The sequence below is a fragment of the Schistocerca serialis genome, chromosome 8 (genome assembly GCF_023864345.2).
Source record: "Schistocerca serialis cubense isolate TAMUIC-IGC-003099 chromosome 8, iqSchSeri2.2, whole genome shotgun sequence".
NCBI lineage: Eukaryota > Metazoa > Arthropoda > Insecta > Orthoptera > Acrididae > Schistocerca > Schistocerca serialis.
Genome location: NC_064645.1, coordinates 437,837,779 through 437,860,799, shown reverse-complemented (window position 1 = coordinate 437,860,799; position 23,021 = coordinate 437,837,779). Strand labels below are relative to the sequence as shown.

The following is a 23,021-nucleotide window of genomic DNA, read 5'->3' as shown; positions in this document are numbered from 1 at the left end:
TCTAGATATCATTTTGTTTGAATAGTACCATGATATGATACTTTTCACTAATATAACATTTTATTCATGTCATTTCATGTCTAAAGATCACTGTTCATCTGTGTTTCTCTTAAATTGGTTCTAATCTTGTAGACATATCCGGTTTCCTATGTACTAAAATTATAGGATAGTTTAAGAATTCAAGAATAGTTGAAGAATTGAAGGGAATTCTGTGCAGGAAAACGAAGGTTGAGGAAACACCGAAAACAACTAGGGATCCAACGGTCATCACTCCGCCCGTTAACACAGAATATTAACATCCCTGGGAGAAACAGATGTGACTCCGCCTGGATCCCATGGATCTGATATTAATCTCACTTGATTACTCATGGACCAATACTTCTCGTTAAATTTTGTGTGAAAGTCTCCCCACAACAAAACAATCACCACTTTACTAGGAAACACAACATTAAGTAAAGTTATTCTATTTTCTACACTGTCCTGGACAAGTTTGCATTCTTCACACAAGTCGTCTCTAACCTTGTTATTATCATTAGGTTTGGAAAAAGCAACAGTCAAAACGTTTCTGGAGATTATGCTCTCAGTAATTTCTCGGTCTACAATTAGCTCAAAAGGTTCCGCCAGACTACTTACATTTATAATGTCAAAGTTAACTATTTTTTCTTTGAAATTTTGTTCTACATTATTTACTTGCTAACTGACAGCTCGTGTAGTAACAGCTCGTATACTATCACTGGAATTTTCGATTGAATAATCGATATTACTTCCTTAGGTCAATCTGTGCTCTCTTTCAAGATATCCATTTCCTGTCTTACGGAATTAAATTTAACATTACATACATTTTCACAAGATTCTAATTTTTCGTTATGCTCGGGTTCTTTATTATTACTTTTGGCATCAAATTCTAGTTTCTTTGTAAAATTCTGAAAACGCTCATTCTGTCTATGGTTAAATTCAGTAAATAGTTGATTAACATGAGTATTCAAAGAACTAGTGAGTTCACTCTTTAAATCTAACTTCAGATTTTCTACCTTATTATTTAAAGAGTCAAATTCAGTCCTTAATAAAACTATATTTGCTGCTTGACTGTTCAAGATTTCACTTTGAGCATCTAATTTTTCACTTAGGGTGGCTGAATCAGCCTTCTGGTCATCTAATTTAGCACTTTGGTCATCTAATCTAGCATTTAACTGAGTATTTACTGAGTCTAACTTTAGACTTAGTCCTTTGATTAAATTTGCCGCTTCAGTCCAGTCTGGCGTGTCCCTATTCACTGTCATGGCCATGGCTGGTCCTTAAGTTTGTTGCTGTTCTTGATCCATAATTTTATTGATCTTAGACCTAGTAATCATCTAAAAGAAAATTCACCACTTAGTACAATAACTATAACAACAGTTTATCATTCAACCCTCCCCTCAACGTTTACGAAATAATTATTGGTTTTCGCTCACCTGGTGGAGAGTTCTAGCTGCATTGGTGAGCGAATGTGTAATCAGTGCCGGTGGACAGCACTGGCGCTGGTGGCATCAAATGTTGGTTTCAGCCTCGTTGTTGGCAAGCGGACGCAGAGTCAGCTTGGGTGAGCAGCAGCTGGTGCAGTTGGCGTCGGTGGCTGGTTACTGCATCGGCATTGGCATGATGTACGTGTGTGAAGACTGCTTACTCTCCGCGCCCAATCTTCCTAGTCGAAAAGTTGAGGTCTTCTCTCCAGTTTTCTCCACTATTACTTTCTCAAGTCTTTTACTGCTTAGCATCCGCAACTTTCTTCCATTGGTTTATTAGACTCAATACGATTACTGGAAACAGCTCTCATATCTTGTTAGGTCTGGTTGCTATGGTAACAGCTGATGTCTTCTTTCCGCTTCTGTCTTTAAATTCCCGTTTTCTTCAGGTCCTGTCACTTAGGTCGCCACATTCTAACACTTTTTGGTGACAGAAAATAACATCTTCTTATTTCTGTAATCTATCGATGATGTATATGAACTTAAGTGTCAACGTACTCGTTGATTAACAATGTAATAGAACTGCTATGCAGAACAAAATTCTTTTCTTAGACATGTAAATATCTTCTTCGTCTCACTCGTATCTCGAGCTTTAGAAATAATTAAGTACATTGAGACATAAGAGTTGGTTTAAAAACTATATGAAAATATAAACATGCGGCTTGACTTCTCTCAGTCCAAGACATGAACGTGCATAGAAATCTATATTCAATTGTTCATTAATCTTTTTTACAGTCAACACAGACACTAACACATCAAAGAATACTACATAATTATTCCTTGAGTTTTCATCACGTCTTCTGTAGCACTGGCGGCAAACACTTGTTGTCGTCGGTGACTCGCCCCTCTTACAGTCTTCTAATAACAAACTTCTGACCTGCACATAGAAACAGGTGGATCAGTAGAAATGTTCTCACTATCCCACACTCATACCTAAAATATTGTATGTTCAAGACGGTGGAAGGCCGAGTGTTTTGAAAATTTACACTGAAATTCTTGAGGCACTACAATGCTATGCACCTCCCTTCAACGCACATCTCCTCCTCACTGTCACCGAGGTAGATCTGGATGCTGTGCTGATGTGATACTACAAACCCTTCATTATTCACATTGATGCTCCTGTGGTGATGCTGTGCAGGATGGAAGGGATTTTGTTGAGGACGATTGCCATACCCTGGAAAATTTGTCTTTTTCATGATGTTAACAACGTAGTCTGCCATTCATTATTTCTTATAACTTTGTATGGTGGTCAGTTAGTCTCTGTTAGTTCTCCAGTTCCATTATATGTGTCACAGTTAAAACAATGTGGTGGGGTGTTGCTTTATGTCCACAATGACCAGCTTCATTGACTTTCTTGTTGAACTTGTACAGTGAACTGAATATGGGCCATGTCCTGTTAAGTAATGTACCACGCCCTGACTGGGGTTTAGATGGCCAAGGACTAGGCATTCTCAGATATGTGGGAATAATTGATGGTCTATTTGAGACCTTTCACTGTTGTTCCAGTCATTCTGCCATGTACCCACTTTCCAGTTCAGAAGTTGGACTTTGTTTGTTACCCTTTGGTCTAACAATATCTGGAATTTCAGCAGACCCCCTTTACATAACCAGCAGGAGGCTGCAAAACATCTTACTGTAATGTCTACTGGAAGGTTTCTGAGGATAATAGAAAATCATTGGTTGGCATGGTGCCAAAGACCCTTTTGTGTTAGATGAGCATATACCTCTGTGCATGTTGCAGATTTGCCTGTTCCATGCACACCGAAGTCTGTGAGCCCTAACATTTGCTGAGTAGCCTAAATTGGATCTAAAATGGCATCTTGATAGGTTGTCACTGCATTCAGCAGCAGCTTGTACTTAGCTCTTGAGGCACAGTCAGGTTTTAGCCACAGTCAGGTTTTGTGCATAATGTTGCTTGTTATGTTTGCTTTTCGACCAGTTGGACTGACATGTATCACCTGATTGTTTGTCTGGTGATAGAGATGATTTATAGTTTAACTGCAGGATTTCTATCTAGTGATAGTTGATACTTAGGGAGTATAGTTAACTTTTTGGTCACCCAACATCACTGTATCCAAGAGGGGACCATATTTAACATTTCCTTCAACTTGGCTCTTAACTTCTCTGACACAACAGCTAAAACATGATTGGCATGTGCCACAACACCAACTACTTGCCAGTCTTCTTCCAGTTGGCACAAGAGAGTTACAATTGTCAAATCACAAAATATTGACCCAGAAATTGACCCCTGTGAACACCCTTTGCTAGTACTTTTTATTACTTTTTGTGTACCGGCTTACCATTCCACAACTCTGTATGTACAATAATATATGAGACTGTAATATGGGGACTGGTGACCTTTAGTTCAAGCATCCGGGCAAACAAGGCGGACCGTCATAAACTATCAAATGCTTGTGCAATGTCAGTTCACGTTGCTATTACATATTTTTGTTACATATCTCTACTTTTATGTTTGCCTTGTTAAATGCATTGTGAATACATTTCACTTTCGTTAAACCAAATTGGGTTGATAAGTCCCTGAAGCTCCCTGTGTGAATGTAACCTGCCACAGAAAATCCTTTCCTGAACCTCTGCAAGCATGTTAATCAAATAAGTTGGTCTGTAGCTTTTCTGATCAGCCAGTTCTTTATCCTCAGACCTTTTTATTGTAACAATTTTTGCTAATTTCAAGCTGGGTGGCATCCTACCCAGAGTTAAGGAGTCATTCAGCATTCTGATTAGGAATGTAACAGTTTGCACTTTTATTTGTTTGAGAACTTCAGCATGAACTTTTTCATTTTCATTACGACTAGGGCTACTTCTTCAGTGAGCAGTGTAGTTATTAAAGTATTGGTCTATCTATTGTTTAGCGCATATCTAAGTTGCCTAAGGAGTTGGTTATCCTTTTGACCTTCATCTGAGAGGAGTTTGCCAGGCAGATATTCTGATGACTGTCTCCTTCCATGGATCATTGATACATCTTTGGCTGTCATTGTGGATAAAATGACTGGATTTTTTGTTTCCTCTGTCGGTATTTTATACAGTTTATGTCACTGACTATATAGGCAGTCACTCCATATTATGATGCTTTTTCTCGGGATTAATCCAAGTAATTAATTGTGAGTTGGTGCTTGGACATTATGTGATGGGTAATACGTTGTGTGCTTGTGATCTCATTGTATAATTTGTTTCGCCTCATGTTTACACAAACTTTTTTTATAATTTTGTCAAAACTCACGAAAACCTAAAATATATTGCAACATATGTGACAGCCATGCAGTGGCATTTGTGGCAATGGTAGTGTTCCTTTGCCCTAGAACTACAAAGAATATGCCGAAGTAATCTAAGTGAAATACATGTCTGCTGAGTGGACTGTATACATATCTCTGACTGTGATCATCACGCTGCTTTCACAAGCAGCCCATGTTTGTTTACATGGGGCTGCGGAGCCTTGCCGCATTCGTTGGCAACACATCAGCTGAGCGGACGTGGCTCCAGCTGCACCATCATTACAGAACACGCCCACTGTGTGAGCATCGCATCATCAGTGGGCAAAGGAAAGGTAAATAAGCATTGTTACCGCTAAACCATGGACTCCCGAAGATCAAGCATTTGCAGGACTCCCAGTAAGGGAATGGATTGCTACCAACTAGAAGACTTGCAACTCCCTAAAATGGAAAAATAGAATCCAGGATATCATAAAGTATGTTTCAAATTGGCACAAACAGAAAAAAACTGATGGAAACCCTAGAAGAGATCGAAGACACATTAGATGTGTGGAGGCACCAACAGGTGTGAATGGGAGGACAAATTTATGAGATCTGCTGTGAAACTTGAAGACTTGTGCAGAATCAATTAGAAAGTCAAGACCAGACCTTGAAACCGAAATTAAACCGCTGTAAGAGGAAAACTGCAGGCTCAAACAAGAAAATGAAAAATGTAGAGTGCAAGTTGCAAGGTCATCTGTCTTATATGCAGCAAAGGCCACCTCACCTGGGATAGTATTACAAACAGAGGTTCGAGCTCTGTGGCAAAAATACAACAGGTAAAGAACATAAACACTGTCATCATCCCAGCAACAGACAATGAGGATGCCAAGGCAGTGAGGAAAAGACTTCACAGATGAATTAACACTGTAAAGGACAATCTCAAGGTCTAAGCCATTAGAATGATACAGAGAATAATCATTGAAGCCAAAACCAAAAAAGACAGTAAAAAAAACCTTCAATAAAGTTAAAATGATTGTGAATATCAAATGCAAACTAATGAAAAAGAAAAGACCTCTGCTGACAATACATGACAGACAAAAAGAAACAACTGATGAAGAACTATTAGAAAAACTTTCTGAATTAAATTCAAAAGACAAAGTGGAGAAATCTGAATTCTTAGAGATATAACACTGCTTCAATATGGGTCCTCAGCTTAGAAACAGATATCGTCGGGCTACTGAAGTAACTCCACAACTTAGGACTGTACTACTGGAAAGAGGAAAGGTGTACATAGGATTCCAGAAACATAACATTAAAGACTTTGCTTCATTTCCAGTATATCTTAACCGCCATGACCTTAACCACAGAATGAAACATGTAATGCACAACACCAGATATGTGGCAGTTGTGCTCAACTTGGTCACCAGATGAATTAGTGCAGCAACGAGTCAGTTGGATGCATACTGTGAATTAATGCAACAACGAGTCAGTTGGAGGCATACTGTGTCGTTATCATAAGATAAAGTGCAACCACAGCAGCGAAGAATGTGTGGCATACTTAATGTTTTTGCAACAGCTGTTTGCCAGGTTAGACAATGGAGAGTAAATACAGTACATCATTGTGAAACACAGTGCAACCTCCTCAGCTAAAACCTAATCAGATTTCACATCACTTACAACCAAAAGGAAAAGAAAACCTCCAGCTACAGTACTTAGAAATTGGTGATGCACTGTACCATGGTGGCACTCCTTAGGAATATTATTACCAAATGAAATGGATACTGTTAAACATCCTTCCTCTCTGAACAATATTTTTCTTAGAATCAGTCACAATGTCTTAAGTCTGGCAGAATACATAGAGAACTCAGTTATCCAAGAGCTTATGCCAGTGGAACTAGCCACAGAAATCAGAGCATAGATATTTCAATGTACAGTGCTGCAAACCCAGCTGGCAGCTAGAATTGAAGAATTAAAAGATGAAATATTGAATAGTGATCATCAAACAGATGCCAATATGTAAAAGGCCATACTAAATACCCAGAAGAAGACCGATGCACATGCAGATCCTAAAGTATGCTTTGCACTATCCCTTACAATAACAACAACAAAAAATAACATAGGAAATATAGATAACATGTCCATTGCAGTAAAAATGTATAATATTAGCAAGAGTGACAAATATATTTAACCACTGAAGTTAAAATCATGAGAAATCACAGTTATAGTGTACAAGTCACTTGCACTACAGAGCAGATTCAACAATTAGTCTACTGTTGAGCACAATGGATGTGCATCACAATGAAGTGAGCAGGGACAAACTAAAATTATCAAATATACAAAACAAAGAGATCAATATAGTAATTGTAGACATTAGACAGCATGTAGATACAGTAGGCCCGAATCAGATTCATAAACACATAGACTTGCACAAAAAACTGAATAAACTAGTTGACGAAAAAATTATACACATCACCCTCTGATACATAACAAGAATGGAGTGTGAAAAGGGGAAATCAAACATCTTGCCCAAAACTGAGGCAGCAGATAGATTGATACTGAAGACAAATAATCCAAGTATAGTCAGTGTATGTTGTAGAAAACTATAGGGACACTTAAAGCTACAACTCACATTTCATTTGAAACATTGTCGCTGGTGTGTGAATGTCATGTTGTCAGTATGAGCCAGTGACACTAATGGAAGACTGCAAAGTATCTGAAGCTGAAAAGTAGAATTTGCAGTAGAGTCAAAGAAAGGTATTCTCATGTAGAATCTAGGATGATTTGTGAGAGCAAGATTATCAACAAGAACTTACACTACACAGTGAATGGTTGTTTCTTGAGCATACACAAAGTATACATGGATCTCAACTGGCTGCTTCAGCAGAGAATTCTCCTGTTTATACATACATAGAACTTCCTGACAAATCACTTTTGTTCCAGAAGGTTCCAGAAAACACAAATGTTAAATGATAAATAAGTGCATGAAACAGGAATCGAATCGATGACCTACTCTTTGCCAGGTGGTGCCAGTATCTGCTACATCACAGCAAATTATGCACTGCATGTAGCAATATTATTCACAATGTTGAAGTTGTGATGAAGCAAGCTGGGATAATTTTAATTCCCCTCTTGTTTTGCCATCTGCCTCTTTAATTTTGTTTTTTCACTTTGACCTAATTACCATTAACATATGTGTGTATAATGTGCATTTTCATATAAGAGAAAGATTGACCCTCAGTTTTAAAGAATATAATGCCAGATCTAATTTTGTGCTTATTTTTTATGTCATAATAGATTTTCTAATTTATTTTAACTATTCCTAGTTAGTATCTTTCATTATAGGGTGAAATCAGTAATTGTTTTGTAACTGAAATTCTATTGTTGACGTATAAACAAATATAAATTCTGTATTAATTTTAAACATTTGGAAGATGAAATACTAGTCATCTTAAAGGATCTATTTATCTCTATTCGAAAACATGTTAGCAAAGCCAGCCCTTAATTCATTCCAAAGTAATTACCAGTTTTGTCAAAAGTAGTGTTTGCCTACTTATATTTGTTAATTTCATGATTTAAACAAATAATTCAGCTTAACCCTTGTAGCAGAAGAAACTGTTAAAAAGAACCAATTTTTCGATGTATTCAGTTAATTTAATGAGTCAAGTTTTAATTGTAATTTCTGTAGATTTAACTTTAAACAATGTGTAGTTTTAGTACCTATCATTGTAATGATACATAAGGGCCCGATTTTTGGTCACAAGACAGTCAGTCCACAGCTGAGTTTCAGACGAGAAATCTGTCTTGACTAGAAAAACAACAATCCTTCAACTTAACCGTGTAATAAGTGTTAAACAATTAGGCCATGTGTAAAAACAATGGCAGTGTCTGCTCCATACATACCTGATTATTCTTTAAGAACGGTGAACTTTGTGGTTAGGTTGTACTGCTCATAGATGTTCAACAGGAAACTATTGTAACAGTATATGGAGGTTTGCCTGCAAACTATTAATGAGGCTTATCGAAAGTTAAACAATAGTGCACTGGCCATATAACTGTGTATTATGAGGGAGTTGTGAACAGTGAAATTAAAGTACTGTGAAACGCAACTGTACACCTGTCGGCTAAATTATTTACAGTAGTCAGTGTCGGAATCCACTATACAATTTTCAGCCAGTGTAGCAACGCAGTACGTCGCCGCCGAGGACATCAGACAAAATAAATAAAGCAGGCAGAACTGTCTCAAAGTTTTGTATCATCCTAACTGACATAGTTTTGCAATAGATAACAATTTTATTTAGTTTTTACAAGTATACAGAAAACATACACATTTCTTAGTGTTACAATGTAATATATGAGTAAAGTACTCTTTTCAGATTAAAAAGCTAGGCTGAAAAAAGCAACACTAAATACTAAATCAGACAATGGAAATTCCAGATTGGAATGTTGAAAAGTAGGATAGATTGCTACTCAGTGTTGAGATGACATGTTGCGTTGCACACAGGCACACCAGAAAGACTGCTACACATTTAGCTTTTGGCCAAAACCTTCTTAAGAAAAGGAAACACACACACACACATTCATTCACACAAGCAGGCACACCTCACCACATGACTGTTATCTGCGGCAGCTTGGACCGGGATGCAAATGTCATATGAGCAAAAGCGGCAATCTGGAGGGGTTGGGGCTGAAGGGGATAAGGAAAGGGTAGCAGGGAACGGATGGGGGGAGAGAAGAGCGCTGTGTGATGGAGCATGTAGGAAGTAGATGGAGCCATAACAAGCCAGTGAGGTGGGGAGGGAGGGGGAAATGAGAAGTGGAAAAGGAGAAGTGGGAAAGGAGAGGAGCTGGGATGGCGAAAGATGGGTGGGTGCATTAGCAGAAAAGATGTCCCCCACCATCATTGTGTGCTGCTCTCTACCAACAAACCCCCACATCTTTCCCCTCCCCTGCTACTCTCCTTTCCACCCCATTTCCCCATCTTCTCTCCCTGCAGCCCCTCTATGCTGTGCTTGGTGAGTGTCTTGTCACGCCTCCATCTAGTCCCTGCATACGCTGCCAAACGGCACCCCTCTCCCCCTATCATGCTGTCCATTCCCTTCCAGTTCCCCTTCCTGTGCCCTCCTGATTGCTGTGTCCATTCATATGACAGTTGCATTCTGGTCCAAGTTGCCAGAGATAGCATTAATATTTGTGTGAAGTGTACTTGCTACTTGCTTGTGTGAATGAATGTGTGTGTGTTCCCTTCTATAAAGAAGGCTTTGGCCAAAAGCTAAACTTGTAGCAGTCTTTTCATCCTTTTCCTTATACAGTCAACACTAAATACTATGTAGAATAAACTTGGAATTGGCTCAGTGCATGTGTGAGAGAAATCAGACAGCTACTGGAAGGAATGGTTAAAGGAGAAAGAAAGTCCAGGCACATTCGCGGTGACTCTTACACCAGCAACGAGTGTAGAGACTCTTGAGTATTAAATGAATTAAATACACTGAATGAAATAATCTGACCAGTAATAATGAAAACAATAGCGATGTAATCATATAAAATGACATCAGCTCAAATGATTCAGATCTGAGGAACCTGAAATGTAATGAATATGTAGTCAGTAAGGATTTATTACATTACAGGTTCAGCATTTCTGAATAGTTTACGCTTATGTTGTTTCAATTCATTGATCTTCATTTATTTCATCCCCATCAAAACTTTCATTTCATTTCAGTGGAGCTAATTTAGTTCTTTTATCTATACCTTCATGGTAGGATAAGTCATGGTCCTCCATCAAATCCCCCTTAAGGTGCTACTACCACATATCTCAAGTGTCAACTTCTGGTTGCAGTATTTGGAAATTGTAGGAAGAAACATCAGCAGTGATGAAAATTTGAATCAATCCTGTAGGTGTGCTCAGATAACCTAATGCTTAAGGCAACTTCTCACGATAAGCAGGAAATCCAGATCTGAATCCCAGTATGGCACAAATTTTCAGCTCTCACTGCACTGCACTATTGAATGTATCATGCTTGTAATAACAACAATCAATGACTGTGTGTTGTGTGGAAGTATGTCACTGGAATTTTGCGTTGATAAGCACTTGTAATACAGGTCTGATTTCAGATTGTATGGCACATTTGAAACTAGTAGCCGGTATAAATTACACCCAACTGTGACAGAAATGTAAATAAAAAATTACCAAATCTAATTACAGGTCATTCCCTAACAAATTTTGGAACTACATAAATAAGTAGCTTAGTTGAAGTAGAGTGGACATCCAAAAGCTGGATAGACAAGTATAGATACAAGGAAGCCAACTGCGAAGAAATATAGGGTAGCAGAGGAAATACTTCTATTGCTCAGTGAAAGAAAGAAATACAAAAATGTTCAGGAAAAGAAAGGAATACAGCAATACAATGAGTTGTGGCACAGTCACACCAAGCTTAATGGTGATCCAGGGAAGTTTTTTTATTTATTCCAAATGTTTGTTGACTTGGAATACATAGGGTACACAGAATTACAGTCAGAGTTTGATGGAGCTATGGAAGACTTGTGAACAAGAAATGCAGAAAGCATAGATAATAATACTTCAGGATATTTAAAATCATTCAACGAACTGGTGAAAACTATTGAAGCTAGTGTTTAGAACCTATGAGACTGCAGAGATACCAACAGACTTTTCAGAGGTATGTCTTCCACACAATGTCAAAGACATTGAAGGTAGATAAATGTGAGAACTTTTGTACTGTCAGGTTGGCAGTTCATGATTCCAAAATTGCAGGCAACTGTAATATACAGAATAACAGGAATGCCAAGTGAAGATTTGTTAGATGGCAATCAGTTTGGCTACATGAAAGAAAAAGGCAGCTGAGAGGCAGTTTTGGTGGTGTGGCTTACAATTGAGGCAAGACTTTAGAACAATGTAATTGAAAGATCAAGGGAAAATATTGCAGATTAAAAAATCCATAAGGCAAGGATGGAGTGTTTCTCCACTGCTGTTGCACCGGTTCATGGAAGAAGCAATTACGGTTATAAAAGAAACGTTCAGCACCGAGATTAAAATTCATGGCGAAAGGATATCAGTGCTGATGACATTGTTATGCTCAGTGAATGTATGAAAGAATCACACGACCAGCTGAGTGGGTGAACTGTCTAATGAGCATTGAATATCAACCAATAGAATACCAAAGAAAATAAAAAAAATAAATAAGGCTGAAGTGACAAACTTACTGTCACAATTGAGTGCCATGTAGCAGATGAAGTGAAGGAATTCTGCTACCTTGAAGCAAGGTAGCAGATGACAGACAAAGCAAAGAGGGTGTAAGAAGCAGATTAGTGCAGGAAAAGGTGGCCCAATATCAAACATAGCCCTTAATTTGAGGAAAAAATTTCTGATAATGTATTTCTAAAGTAAAGCATTGTATGAAAGTGAATTATATACCATGGGAAAACTGGAAAAGAACAGAATTGGAGCGATGTGTTATTATAGAAGGATGCTAAAAATTAACACTGACTAAAAGAAGGGGCGGGATGATACAGCACATGCTAAGACATAGGGGAATAACTAGAGGAAGTCTGAGAGACCAAAAACTTTAAAGAGGAACTGAAGTGCTGTCATAAACATCAGTCCAAAGACTGGTTTGATGCAGCTTACCAAGCTAACCTGTCCTGTGCACTGCTCTTCATCACAACATAATTACTGCAACCTACATCAGTTTGACCCTGCTTACTGCAGCCAGTTCTTGGTTCCTTCTAGAATTTTTACCCCCCACAATTCACTCCATTACCAAACTGATGATTCCTCAGTGCCTTAGGTTGTGTCCAATCAACCAATATCTTCTCTTAGTGAAATTGTATCATAAATATCTTTTCTCTCCAAGACAAATATATCCTGAGTAGATCACATTTTGGGTGTCAGAAGAGTTGCGCTACTGAGAATGGCATTTTTATGTCCACTCAACAGATTTTACAAGCATTAAGTAACAAAACAGAGCCAGTTGGTATTTTATGCAGCCTATCTAAGGCATTTATCTGTGTGAATCACAAAATTCTCCTAGATAAACTGAAGTTTTATGGCACTGATGATATAGCCAACCAATGGATAATGTCATACCCAACCAAAAGACTGCAGAAAGCTGTAGTTAGTAATTCAACCAATGTAGTCCTGGGGATATAATTCTGACTGGGGAGGAATCACATAGGGGTGCCCCCAAGGCTCACTTTTAGATCCACTATTGTTCCTCATACATGTAAAGAATCTTCCATTTAATATACTACAAGCAGAATTAGTTATTTTTGCGGGTGACGCTAGTAGTGTAATCAGTCCAAGCATACATACAGTAACAGAAGAAATGGTAAACAATGTTCTTAAAAGCATCATTGATTGGTTTTCTGCAAAAGTCTCACTCTCAATATTAAAAAGACAATATGTTCAGTTCTGTACACCTAGAGGTACTACTCCAATGATAAGTGTGACACTTGGTGAGTAAACAATAAATAGAGTATAAACTTCAAAATTTTTAGATGGCCATATTGATGAGAATTTAAACTGGAAAAAGCATATTTTGGAACTTGTGAAACAACTCACTTCAGAGCCACATTTGCACTTAGAATCATTGTGAAAACTGGGGAGAGGCAAATCAGGAAATTGACATAGTTTTCACATTTTCATTCAGTGATGTCATATGGAATAGTATTCAGCTGTAACTCATCTTTAAGAAAGAAAGTCTTCTTTGCTCAAAAACATGCTGTAAGATTAATGTGGTGCACATCCATAATCATCTTGTAGACATCTGTTTGAGGAGTCAGGCGTTCTGACTGCTGCTTCACAGTATATGTAATTCCTTATGAAGTTTGAAGTTTGTTGTAAACAATCTACTGCAGTCCAAAAGTAATAATGATGTACATGATTACAATACCAGAAGAAAAAAATGACATTCATTACGACATTCTAAGGTTGTCGTTAGTACAAAAAGGGGTCGCGGTGCTTAAAAAAAGCATGTAAATGTAAATATAGGCATATGTACAAAAATTATAAAGTAATACATTCTACATCATTACAATTTATCATGCAAGTGATCCATGGGACACTAACTACCTCCTTAGTAATACAGTCCCCCCATCCAATTTTAAAGATTCTCCTGTAGCATCATAGAAAGCTTCTATTCTCCTGTCTGGACTGTTTATCATTCATGTTTCACTTCCATGCAAAGCTACATTCCAGACAAGCACTGTCAGACAGGACTGCCTAGCACATAAATCTATATTTGATGTTAACAAACATTTATGTTGCGTAAACACTTACCTTGCTGTTGCCAGTCTGCGTTTTATTTCTTTCCTACTTCAGCTATTGTCACTTACATTTGATGGCCAAATAACAAAACTGGTCTACTAAGTGTAGCATATTATTTCCCCATCTAATTGTGTAAATATCACCTGATTTAATGTGACTATAACACATTAATTTGTTTTACTTTTATTGATAATCGTCTCATAACCTCATTTCAAGACACCATCCAATCTGTACAACTGATCTTACAAGTCCAATGCCATCTCTGATAGAATTACAATGTTCTCTGCAAACCTCAAAGTTTTTATTTATTTTCCCTAAACATTAATTTTCTTTCCAACTTCCTCCTTGTTTTTCACTGCTTGCTCACTGTACAGATTGGACATCATCAGGGATACATCCCTGTCTCACACTCTTTTCAACTACTGCTTTCCTTTCATGTCCTATGAGTCTTATAGCTACAGTCTGGGTACTCGACAAGTTGAAGGTAAGCTTTTGCTTCCTATATTTATACGCCTGCCTGCTACCTTCACAAATTCAAAGAGTGTAGGCTCTTCCACCCAACATTGTCCAAATCTTTTTCTAATCCTAAAAATGCTATGAATGTATGTTTACTGGTCTTCAATGTAAGATAAGTCATAGTCAGTATTGCTTCATGTGTTCCTAAATTTCTACAGAATGTAAACTGATCTTGCATCTGGTTGGCCTCAACTAGTTTTTACATTCTACTAAAAATAATTTGTGTCAGTATTTTGGAACCACTATTTACTAAACTGATGGTACAGTAATAATCACATGTCTCAGCATCTCCCTTCTTTGGATTTTGAATTATTACCATACATTCTTCTTGCAGCATGAGGGTAATTTGCCTGTGTCAGACCCATTGCATATCAGGTGGAACAGTTTTGTAGTGGCTGGCTTTCCCAAGGATCTCAGTAATTCTGAGGGAAAGTCATTTACTGCAGAGGATTTGTTTCTTCATAGGTCTTCCAGTGCTCTTCAAATTCTTTGATTGAAATATATGGTACCTAACAACTAATCAAGAAAATTGGATGTAAGTGCTACTCTGAGATGTAAAGAGTAGCACAGGAGAAGAAGTTGTGGCAAGTTGCATCAAGCCATTCTGAAGTCTCATCTCTGAACAAAAAATAGGTAAAAAACACTAAAAGCAATGGAAGTGGACAGTGCATCATGATAATGTGGAGCTGTTGAGGAATGAAGGTGCTAAACTGGAATGCAAAGTGTTCTCCAACATCTTGTTTGATGGTCTCTTCCCAGTTGTTCAGAGAGAGATTGTCTCATACCAGTGTGGATTTCTCCTAGGGAAATCAGCAATAGATCAGATCTTCACCTCAAAGCAAATTTTAGAAAAGACTGTTGATTTTGTGATTGACAAGCATCATTTCTTCAGAAACTAAAAATCAGCATATGCTAACAAAGACGAAGATCAACTGTACCTTGTTTCAATTGAACTAGGAGCTCCTGCAAAATTGTCAAGTTTTGTGAGAATGATAATGAAAGAGGTCAACAGATGGATGAGAATGGGACTGATCCAGTAGATATATGAGATTGTTTAAGACAAGGAGATGCACTGAGATGTCTCCTTTTTAATGTCGCCTTGGAGAAGGTTGTGGAGTATGTACACCTGCTGACAAGGGAACTATCTTTTATAAATCGGTGCAAATACCTATCTGTGCCAAAGGCATAGGTATTGTTGCAAAAACTTGGAAGTCAGTATGGAGATGTCATTGTACTTGAGCAGACGAGCACAAATATTGACTGAATGCCAACAGCACCTGTTTTGCATTATTTTTAAAAAAATCTATTTTCCTCGATTCTCTTAACTCACATCACCAGATTAATGAGTTATAAAACATTTTTAAGATCAGTGCTTACATATGCCTCAGAAACTTGGCTATTAATATCAAGAGATATTGGCATTCTTGATGACTGTGAGAGAGAGATACTTTGAAGAATCATTGGCCTAAACTGTGAAAGAGGAAGATGGTGGAGCGAGTACAGTCAAGAGCTTTATGCTGTGTATAAAGACCCACCGGTTGGAAGAATGGTGAAATCAATCAGATCGGAATAGGTGGGGCACGTGGCAAGGATGAATGATACAGAAGTAGTTAAAAGCATGTTAGACAGAAACTCAGTGTTTAAAAGAAGACAGAGCCAACTGAAAATCAGATGGATAGATGGAGTAATGTAGTACCTGCAGGAAATAGGCTGTAGAGGATGGAAAGCTACAGTGTTGGTTCATGGCAGAGAATTGTTGGAGAGGCCAAGGTTCACAGTGAACTTAGGACTACAGAAGAAGAAGAAGGGAAGTGGACAGTGTGCCATGCAGGAGTGCCAGCTTTTGAAAATCAATGCGGGTGCTTTGAATCAAAGTTCACAAATGTTAAAAACTAACTTTCCTTAAAATCCAGTTTCAGGAATTTTTCAGTGAGCAGGACTTGATGAAGGTAAACAAACTATTATTTATTTTACCACACTAGTTAATTAATACAAAATATAGTCCACAGAGAATTGTTTTATTTTTTCAAATCTTCCTGTAATTTCTATTTCATACACATAAAGAATGTGTTCCTACCAACAGTGGATTGTTTGATGAAAATGTTCGCTGCAGTGTCACGTTTCAGTTTTTTTGCTTCTTGTTCATGGCATGGACACACATGACAGTGTTATTGTTCAATTTCTCTTAAGTTTTTAATTGTATAGAGGCATAGAAAGAGCATTCTCCTGTAAATTTAGAGGCTCATATAGCTAAAGTGATCTTTATCAAATACATCACCTCTGGAATCAATTCACCGACATGCATGTTTGAGGAACAGAAGATCACTAAGTCATCTGTACTTCCAATGAAATAATTTTTAGATTTACACTCATCTAACATCATGTTTCTGTGCAAAGTTAATCTCTCTGGCTCAAAGTCATCCTAATAAAATTCTACTAGATAAATGCAATCTTTTGTTTTGGAAAGAAGAAATGTTTCTATTTGTTTGAAGAAGAGTCAGAGGAACTTTAAAAAATTGATACTTGAAACAGTAAATCACAATATCTAAAACCTGAAAATAAATTATCTAGCAATAATCATGGGTGCTGTCAAAAGCACAGGGTAGAGCGCCATCATCAAGGTTTGCGAAATCTTTCAAATTTTTGGAGGTTTTGGGTCTCTGATGTCGAATTTTTTGGATAGTTTCAAACAAGAGTTTCATACTTCATTAAAACTGTCATCAATTTGAGATAACTTCACAACATCTTGGACACTATTATTATTGTCCATGGCCATTTGGAGCTGTAGAGAGAATTTTTTAGAAAAGCGTTCACAATTTCAACTGGCTTTAAAACTGGGATGAGAAATGTTGTAACAAAGACAAATACAAAAGAACACAAAATATAAGAAATGTTTAGCTTTAGCACCGGCGTCCAATTTTTTTGAACATTAGTTCCTCGAAGAACGAAATTATGTGTTCGTATTCTGGAAAACAGTTTTCAGCAAACTTATTCTACAGCACCACCTTACAGTGCAAAAAGGCCAGAGAGCTACAGGACAAATAAAACTAACATGTTGGGCAGCTTGCAGAGACTCTTTTGCTAGTCACTTGAGGGGCCCGTGTGCAAAATTGAACATTTCTGTCACATTTGAAAGGTATCTCTCACCATGGTCACATTTTGCATTGTCTCTTGAGTCACAAAGTTCAAAGAAAGAGCCAGACAGTTAATATGAAGAAGTTGTTGCTCAGTTCCTCTGATTTCTGCTTGCAACCCAGAGAAAGCATCAGTCATATTTGCAGCTCAGTCAGTAGCAATACTTCTGCGTGACTTGACATCTAGAGAAAAACAAGTGAGAACATACATTAACATAGTCAACAATACTTCAGCTACAGTAGATTCAGTATTATAGAAACCAAAAAATAAAGCAAATCGAAACTTGCTCTTGTTGACAGATGTCATTGGTTTCATCTAAATCATACCGTGCTACACAGTACAAATTTACTCCTCCACAAAGAACAGTACTGAGTGAGTGAATATTGATTGACACAAAACCAGCGTTTTAAGTCTCTGGCACCTGTTGCCCATTGGACGTAATGTTTGAGAGCTTTCATGATGTTTTCGTGAGAGGCTAGTGCTGAACACATGTGAGTTGTTTCTGGAGGAGTGAGAAGTTTTAGGCCATGCTTGCATGGGCCAACATGAGGCCACAGTGTCAAAACTGGCATAGTTGACAGTTTTGAATTGTTCCCCAACTTCTATTTTTTTTTCTGTTTTATTTTCATTCCTGACTTTGTGTGGTTACTGAACACCCCAAAAAAAGTTTGGAGAGGGTGCACGAGCACTGGAGCACCGACAGAGTCAGCATTCCTAGTGCCATGTTAAAGTAGCATCATCCAGATGTAAGGTTGTACACAATTTCGTTACAAAAAATAAGCATGAAGGCAAGATGAAAAGCCTTCGGTTAGACACAGAGATGACATTGAAAACAATGAAATTTTACTTTCTTTTATGTTGGTGCCTGTGCAGTAGTGTAAGTCAAGTGTCAACTTGTTCTTCTGAAAAGTTTTTTGACAACCTTGCTAAGTAGTCACGTTGCATGTGTTTTGTTCAGGTAACTAATGTGTAACAACATGCTGCCATGTGTACTTGTTTTATTTTTATTTACTTATTTTACTTTTATTGTGAACAGAAGTGCATTTGAGCAGGCTGTGTAACAAACCTGCTCCTCCATTTTCAGCAGTTGAATAATTGGTGACTGGACTCTGATATGGCCACACTTTTCTTCAAGACGGTGTATATAAAAGAACATTCCAAAACTGTAACTATTATAAGTCTGCTTCTCCAACAACACAGATTTTATTAAGCACAAATTATTAATAAATAAATCACAGAAAGTAATAGTTTCTGACTCTTCTGGGAATACACAAAATGAAAAACTGCTGCAAGTGGATGCCTCTTGACCACCACAATACTTTGGAATTTTGTTAAATAACTCACACGTTAGTGGAGGAAAACATTGTAGTACCATTTGGGAAGCATTTGAATACGAACCGTGTTCTCAGTGCACCAATACGCTGTTGATTCATTCACCGAAAACATGAGTGTTGGCTAATGGTGAGCAAAGACAGTAACTACAATAGGCAGACAGGCAAGTCTAGCAAACCAATCTTAATAGCAGGTAACAATAAAGTCTAAATCACAGACCAGGAGAAACCACGTACCCCAGGGTTGTTATCAGTAAGTACATGGGAATGCTTGCTCAACAAGCCGAGGCTGTGATACTCTGCAGCAGCCCTGAATTCTACCGTGAGGTTGTTGCCTTGTGACTTGGCACAGCTAACTATGCAAAACTTTGTGTAGTGGGCATGGAAATGAAGTTTTCAGTAGTGCTTGGTCCTTTTAAAAAGAGCTTTGTGCCAAGGTGTTGGTCCACAACTTCCAACTAGACATGATATACCATTTAAAGCAGTAGGTGGAAGCTGATGGTGCTGCAAAAAGCCAGTGTTGATTTCATGTGTGGAGAGGTTATGGGCTGTGTTTTCTGGGATTTATAGGGAATTATTTTTATTGACTACCTTGCCAAAGGTGTAACAGTAACTTGAGTAATAGTATTACATCTTTTGAACCAAGTGGAACAAAATATGTGAGGAAAGACCAGAACGGTCACTGAAAGAAAGAAAATAATCTTCATCAGGTGAATGGTGTGGTGTCACCGCCAGACACCACACTTGCTAGGTGGTAGTTTTAAATCGGCCGTGGTCCATTAGTACATGTCGGACCCGCGTGTCGCCACTGTGTGATCGTAGACCGAGCGCCACCACAAGGCAGGTCTCGAGATACGGACTAGCACTCGCCCCAGTCGTGCGGACGACTTTGCTAGCGACTACATGGACGAAGCCTCGCTCCTTTGCCGAGCCGATAGTTAGAATAGCCTTCAGCTAAGTCAATGGCTACGACCTAGCAAGGTGCCATTAGTAACATTGCATGTATCTAAAGAGTCTCCCTTGTATCGCCACAATCTCCAGATGTACCAAAAGGATGGATTAAAGTTAAGTATTACAGAAGCTACGTACTTTTCTTTATAGCATTCATTACGTATCCTGTTTCAGACCTCACGCCCATCTGCGTGAGCGTAGCGCGTGCCTTTCGGCTTCCTCTCATTGTGTCTAGGCTGTCTTGTCTAGACACAACAAATGGAATTAATTGTGAAGGTGCTTAAGTTAAGGAAACCTGAGGGAAGTGAAGTTCAGATTGTAGGAACAGCTGACCTGAAAACCAGATTTGACAGCTCTGACTTCACTTATTCCCAAATCTAAAGATATTTGTGACTGGAATTTTTGAAGCAAATGAAAAGGTTTTGACAGCTGTATATGGAAATTTTTGAGATTTCCTGAACATAGACTTAAGAAATGGAATCTGCTCATTGGAAGACCATTGAATAAAATACATTGAGCTAAAAGGACAATAAGTTGGTAAATAAGTTTGTTTCATATTTGGTGAGAAGTCTTCTCTTGTTCCTATATCATGCTGTTCAGACAACATATTTATTAGGCTGTTTTCTTGGATAGGTGTTATGTGTCTTCAGAATATTTTAAAAATTGAAATTGTAAGTGAAAAATGTGTTACAGCTTTTCCAAATGTCAAAAAGTGTTAGATCACAATTTTAGAGGAAGGATCTTAACTTTCATCAAGTTGGATTGAGACTTTAAAATACAATGTTTGCAGTTATGAACAGTAAAAGAACAAAAGGAAAATAAGTCTTGTTTTGAGATATTAAATCTTATGAATAATGCACATATATAATTATTTTGTAAGTAATGAATTACCTTTGCAACCTTAAGTTTGAAAGTAAATACAGTATACTGAATATTGTCACAGTTTTGGAACCAAGATTAGATTAGGTTAGATTCAGTTTTCATTCCATAGACCCAAAAATGAGATGATTCTTGTGGGTGTGAAACATGGCAGAAAGGTAACATAAAAACATAGAACATTTGAATGTAATACCACTTCTGTGATCATTAGTCAGAAGATCATCAAGATATGTGAATATATTACAGTAAACTGGAACTGCTAACATTTACAGAATTAATTGCAGCTGAAAACCTGCAAGCAATAACTTTATTTTGATCATCACATTAAGGGCTGCACAACAAACAGATTTTGAGACTGTTAAATCAAGTGGTTGTGTAATGTGACAAGAAGAGTGTTTTGAATAAAAACTAAAATTCACCTCAAATATAATTTATTTTGCTTCAAATCAACAACCTTTACCACCTAATACCTACAGTTTCGTATAGTTCATCATTTAGTCCCCTTCACTCAATTTCTTCTACTTCATTGAGAAGGAAATGTGACTTCTGACTGGGTAGCTCCTTCAGTAAGATTTTTCAATGGTAGCACGTTACAAGGCACAATAGCTTGTGGGTTAACTGAAAGTACAGTGTCAGTATACATAAGTTTACTCACTAAGCAACGGCAAAACACACACATAAAAGACTGTTGTGATTGGCAAGCTTTCGGTGCCAGAGGCACCTTCTTCAGGCAGAAGAAAACGGGAAAGTCACCCAAACTGAGGCATGTTCCACATCATTACGAAGTGTCGTATTCATGATCTATGGAACAAGAACTAATGTAATCTAATCTAGGGGAGACTTACAGATGAGAAGGAGAGTCTAGAGTATTACCTTCTCATCCCATATGGTAAGTCTCCTCCAGCCCACGGTTCTGGGTAACTTTCCCCTTTTCATAGATCTCTCCAGCACTTTTCCTTCACCCTTCTTGCTTCCCCTTCAACCATTCTGCCTGAAGAAGGAACCCCTGGCTCCAGAAGTTTGCCAATCACAACGGTCTTTTATGTGTGTGTTCTGCCACTGCTTGGTGAGTAGATTTTTTATATCTATTAAATTAAATAATTTTATCAATAATTGATTGTTTTTCTTGTTATAATATACATAAGTTGATATTCAAACTTTGTATCCAGAGTAATTCCATTTCTACAGCAGAAAAAAATAGGTGTGCTTATTGGAAAGGTATCATATAATCCTGCTGACAGATTATCCTGAAAACCTGTTATTCTGCTAGGTAAATGCCATATAAAACTTGTCTTGCTCTGTAGTCTGCAATACTTTTTATGTAGTTTCATCTGTTGGTATTTATTTCCAGGTTCCTGTGGGAGGATAGTAATGACTTAGATGAAGAAGAGACTCATGAAGCTCTGCCACCCTTTCTTGTGGAGGTGAAGCTGGAGAATGAGAGCACAGATGAGGAATTGGAACAAAACCAATCGAACCACACCTGTCCTGATTGTGGCAAGAGTTTCTCACGCTCTGATAACTTAGCCAGGCACCGCCGATCTCATGAAGGCTACAACACTCGACCTTACACATGCCCTAGATGTGGGAAACGATTTGTTCGCGCACAGCATCTTGACCAGCACTTTCTCACACATACTGGTGAACGTCCCCATGTGTGTTCTCAAGCAGGTTGTGGGCGAAGATTCTCCCGTATTGATCACTTGCGTAAACATGAGAGAATACACACTGGTGACCGCCCGTATCTTTGTCCGCTGGCCCAGTGTGGGAAGGCATTTGGCCAGAATACGCATCTCCAAAGGTAACTTCATCTGACTTTTATATCTAATGTATAAGTTGCTGTTACGTTCACGGTAGAACAGGCACACATAAAAGATAAGAAGTTACCTTTCACATTTTCTTGCACCATCACTTATCATGTTGCAGTCTCATTTTTCTCGAATGTTGTTCTTCAGATACTCTTTGTGAGGAGCGATAATATTTAATTTCATTGTCTCAGTGACCTGGTGCAAGTCTTTCAATTGGATGCCACTTTGGCGTCCAACAAGGAAAAGGGGACCTACAGGTTAATATGGAATCTGAACCATGTGTCATTCCTGATGACTCCTCACATCATTGAGAGGTGATGGCTTGATTAAAGGCAGATTAAAAAGTTCTGTAGTTTGTCTGGGATTTTATCCCATGACATCATGGTTTCCAGGCACACACTGTGCTACTAGAC

General features: G+C 38.0%; 1 protein-coding gene across 1 annotated transcript in view; it reads left to right on the top strand.

The window, feature by feature from the left end:
- The window catches only part of LOC126416528 (zinc finger protein 771-like), a 151,920-nt gene that overhangs the window by 111,326 nt on the left and 17,573 nt on the right, over positions 1–23,021 (top strand). Inside the window, exon 3 of the mRNA XM_050084275.1 lies at positions 22,152–22,601. Coding sequence (XP_049940232.1) covers positions 22,152–22,601 — 450 coding nt within the window. The remainder of the gene's footprint in view (positions 1–22,151; positions 22,602–23,021) is intronic.